Source organism: Formica exsecta, unplaced genomic scaffold, assembly GCF_003651465.1.
Source record: "Formica exsecta isolate Colony F162 unplaced genomic scaffold, ASM365146v1 scaffold247, whole genome shotgun sequence".
NCBI lineage: Eukaryota > Metazoa > Arthropoda > Insecta > Hymenoptera > Formicidae > Formica > Formica exsecta.
Window position 1 is genome coordinate 367,198 of NW_021849743.1, and position 2,073 is coordinate 369,270.

The 2,073-nt window shown below is 32.3% G+C and overlaps 1 protein-coding gene across 1 annotated transcript in view; it reads left to right on the top strand.

The window, feature by feature from the left end:
- Positions 1 to 278: 278 nt before the first annotated feature.
- The window catches only part of LOC115236429 (ankyrin repeat and LEM domain-containing protein 2), a 4,458-nt gene continuing 2,663 nt past the window's right edge, over positions 279 to 2,073 (top strand). The window contains exons 1-4 of the mRNA XM_029808879.1: positions 279 to 612; positions 856 to 1,016; positions 1,203 to 1,531; positions 1,697 to 2,011. Of these exons, the coding sequence (XP_029664739.1) occupies positions 893 to 1,016; positions 1,203 to 1,531; positions 1,697 to 2,011 (768 nt within the window). The 5' untranslated portion in view covers positions 279 to 612; positions 856 to 892. The remainder of the gene's footprint in view (positions 613 to 855; positions 1,017 to 1,202; positions 1,532 to 1,696; positions 2,012 to 2,073) is intronic.

A 2,073-nucleotide genomic window follows, 5' to 3' on the forward strand; every position in this document is an offset into this window, starting at 1 on the left:
AAAAGTTACTCAGGATTATGTCCTTGACAACATAGGTCAAGGTCAACATCATTGGAGCTGGGTCCGTTATAGTAAATAATTACCTTCTAAACTTCTAACAATAAAAAGGAGGCAAAAAAACTTGCTTTGTTTGGATTTTGATCATATAATTTTCCTCTAGGAAAATTCTGGGAACATCCACACGATCGCTGCTCTGATTGGTAAATCAAACGCTCCGAAGTTCCTAACCAAGTGGGATGCAGGTCAAGATAGGTAATTGATATTCTCATCTTATCGTTATCCATTACCTATGACATAAGGCATAAGATATAAGATGATGCGCGCTATTGTGATTTACGGTTAACTAGTTGTACATGTATTTTACACATTTGATATTTTTGTATGTTACTTATATCAGCGATATTCCCCGTATTTCGTAATATCTTTTTTTTCAATAAATCGCGGAAGTTATCACGGAAGATTATTTCTGGAATATTCTCAGTCCTCGCGAAGTAATTGCGAAAATTCGTCGAATTAATACGAGATGAGAAACGATCGTGAACTGCGCCGGTTGGTACTTTGTTTTGCGACAACTGTCATTCTCCGATAAACATACGTGACGAAGCATCCAAGGTATCGTGGTATCTGATATTGATGTTTATGATATACATTATACATCAAACGAACAGCGAACTGATTTGTTTACTGGCCGATAAATCAAAGAAAATTTTACAAATCTATATACATCAAAGAAATGCCGAACATTGCGTTCTTTGTTCGTTTGCTTAATGTATATCCATTACTTGTAGGAGAGAGTATGCCATTAATTTATATATATATACACACAAATTATATATAATATTATTTAAAATTGAGGATTGAGAATTTTGAAGAGGAAGAAGAAATATCCGCGATGAACGAGAATGAAAATACGGAGAGACAACTTACATGCAACACGCGTTCCAATCTTTCAAATGAGACACTTTTCTATGCTGTGTATGTACCACTGGAATACAAAAACTGGTCGGATGAAAAAGGTAATTGATACAGCATTGATTATTAATTATAATTTTCTAGCGAAGCTCTCTCTTTTGTATAAATCTAAATATTGATTCTTTCAAAAAGACAAAAAGTTAATTCTTTTGCATTATACAATTTTAATTATTATCATTATTATTAGTATTGTATTGTTAAATGTTATTCTCTCTCTCTCTCTCTTGCAGAAGTCTTTCATGTTTACCTAGATATGCAGACTGCTTTAAAAGTGATAAAAAATTACAAGAAGGGTCGTTTGAAAATCTTTAAGAATTATTCCGATGCTGTGGCATATGAAAAAACTGGATATGAACAATCTTCTGACAATTATTCTACAGTTTTACCTACCATCTCTGTGACGCAAGAGAAATCTAGTAATTTTAAAGCACCAGAAACACAGGAGCTTCAGGCCTTTAAAAGATTAATTAAGAATGGAGATTTGGAATGTGTGAGGAAAACTGCATGGAAAAACCCGAGATATCTAATTAGTAATGGGGATACACCTGCAATTTTACAGGCAAATATATTTACAACTACATTTTTAAATATTGTATAATCAAATATGTGCACTGAAGCCAATTCACAATTATAATTATTTAGATAATTTTATGTTGGAGTTATCTAATTATTTGTATAGTAAATCTTCTATATTTTCTTATAGGAAACAACTCTTATGTTTTAGATGGGTTATCGCTATAATGCTCTGCATATAGCAGCGAACCAGAACAAGCCAGAAATGTGCGAATTTATATTGAATACTGTTGGAGATCCTAAGTTTATGCAACGGCATTACGGGGAAGAGGAATGTAAAAAAATGTATTTAAACCCTGCACAGATTATGCAGGATTTATACTTAAATACACCTGACAAAGGACTCAATGAGACTCCGTTGCATTTTGCTGTTAAATATGGTTATATAGACGTAGTTCGAGTTCTCGTTTCCTATTCTCAATGCATTAAAACTTTACCAAACAAATATCAAAAGCTGCCTATAGATGTATGTTTCGAATTTATTTTTTGTTTAATGCTTTTTATCTTTATATGTATATATATATACAT